General features: G+C 57.2%; 1 protein-coding gene across 1 annotated transcript in view; it reads right to left on the reverse strand.

Moving 5' to 3' along the window:
- Positions 1–2094, reverse strand: part of LOC105820846 (carboxylesterase 1E-like) — a gene marked incomplete at its 3' end in the record, with an annotated part of 35897 nt that overhangs the window by 26683 nt on the left and 7120 nt on the right. The window contains exons 4-5 of the mRNA XM_012657419.1: positions 2006–2042; positions 725–933 (exon numbers count right to left, since the gene is read on the reverse strand). Coding sequence (XP_012512873.1) covers positions 725–933; positions 2006–2042 — 246 coding nt within the window. The remainder of the gene's footprint in view (positions 1–724; positions 934–2005; positions 2043–2094) is intronic.

Raw genomic sequence — 2094 nt, forward strand, 5'->3', positions numbered from 1 at the left:
AGGCACCTGGAGGGCTCCTCACAGCTCCCAGCACCTTCCAACCTGGTTTCCCATCCCAGCGCCCTCAGCATCTGCCCAGCCCCATTCCCCACACTGGCAGGACATCCCGTGCCTCCAGGCTGTGTCTGTGTCCCACATCCCCTGTCCCGTCCCTCCCCATCCTGTGTTCCATTCCTCCTTCCTTCCCCCACCTTCCCCAGCCCACCTAGTCCCTCAGTCCCACAGAGGCTGCCTCCCTCTCGGGCGTGGGGGGCATCAGACCACCTCAGCGGAAGCTTCTGCCTCCTCTCAGTGCTCGTGTCCCCTCGACACATAGATCTGGCTTCAAACCAAACGATGACGTCTGTCCAGCTCTTGTCCTTGCCTCCACATGTTCATAATTTATACCCATCCCTACCGCCCAGGGGAAATGAGCTGAGTCCAGGTGTTAAAATAAGCAGGAAGGAGAGAGACAGCTCAACCAAGTTGGCAGAGGAGGACAGTCACCAGTGCAGGCTGGGGCCAGAGATTCTTACGGCCCCAAGACATAAGGCTGAGCTCCGAGCTTTGTGAGGGCCAAGGAGAATTAGTACATTAGCTCTCCACTGCCTGATGCTGGGCAGTGAGTGGGGTCTGTCCCCAGTCCAGGCCTTGTAAGCAAAGGTCCCCATGGCTGGGTGGGCTGGTCTCCAAGAGGTCCTATCAGCTGCCACATCAGCCTGGGGGTGGGGCCTGGAACACTTACAAGAACAGAGACACTTTCACCTCCCGCCGACTCTCCAAAGATGGTCACAGAGCCTGGGTTCCCTCCAAAGTTGGCAATGTTGTCCTGGACCCAGCGCAGCGCGGCCACCTGGTCCAAGTGACCCCAGTTCCCCCGGCTGTGTTCGTCCCCTGTGCTGTAAGAGAACAGGTTGGGGTGGGCAGCACAGACGCCATGCAGGGCTGTCAAGACTAGAAATGGGGCTGGGGCTCTCGGTGAGCCTTCTAGAGTAAGGCTGGGCTTCCACACCCCTGACACAGGGGTCTTCCCCTGCCTTCCATTCCCCAGCATGTGCTGCTGTAGGGCTCTACATTCACTCATCTGGGTAGGATTTACTGAGCATTTACTATGTGCCCAACACTGTACTAGGAGCTAGAGCACAACTGATAACAAAACAGAGAAAATTTCTTACACTGAGCTCATAGTACAGACCATAAACAAACAGACAGATAAACACAGAATAAAATATCAGGGAGTGAAAGTGCATTGAGGGAAAATAAAATGGAGTGAGGGAAAAGGCAGGGGTGGGGCAGTGGGTGCTACTTCAGATCACGTGACCAGGGAAGGCCTCTCAGACACTGTGGCATTTGAGTAGAAGCCTGAATGAAACGAGCACGTGAGCCTTGCAAATATCCAAAGAAGACAATTCCAGGCAGAAGAAACAGCAAGTGCAAAGGTCCTGGGGCCCAGTGAGCACTGTGTGCACGTAGGAGGTGCAGCTGGAGAGGGCCCTGTGGGCCTGGGTAAGCGCGTTGCGTGTCATCCCAGGTCACGTGGGAAGCCCTGCAGGTTTGTGCAGAGGAATCACATGACTCAACCTACTCCTGATCTGATCTCTCTTGCTGCTGTGTGCATCAGCCGCAGCACAAAAGTCGCAGAGTGACCAAGTGAGTGGCTGTGGCAATAATCCAGGCCAGAGCCAGACAGGCTGATTAGGGTGAAGCAAGGGAGGGCGAGAAACAGCGGGACTCTGAGTACATGTCATGGTGGAGCAGGAGGATCCACTGCCGCCTGCGTGCGGGCTGTGGGGCAAAGAGAAGAGTCCAGGCTGCCCTCGCGGCTTTACCCCGGGCAACTGGGAGGACGGAGCCTCCGGCAGCTGAGTGGGGGGCGCTGGGAGAAGCAGGGGCACCTCTGCCTGGGGAGGGCGTGGGAGTCCTGGCTCGGTGATTCCATGTGAAGAGTGAGGGGCCTCAGACAGCCCGTGGGGACAGAGGAGGTAGCTAGCGAAGGTGTCTGGGATTGAAGGAGAGGTGGCCAAACCACGGGGCTCTGACAGTTCCCTGGGGATCACTGGGAACTAGTGCAGAGGGAGAGGGAGACACGCAGAGTTCCAAGGACAGGGACAAGGA

This window comes from Propithecus coquereli, unplaced genomic scaffold, assembly GCF_000956105.1.
Source record: "Propithecus coquereli isolate 6110/MARCELLA unplaced genomic scaffold, Pcoq_1.0 Scaffold540, whole genome shotgun sequence".
Classification (NCBI taxonomy): Eukaryota; Metazoa; Chordata; class Mammalia; order Primates; family Indriidae; genus Propithecus; species Propithecus coquereli.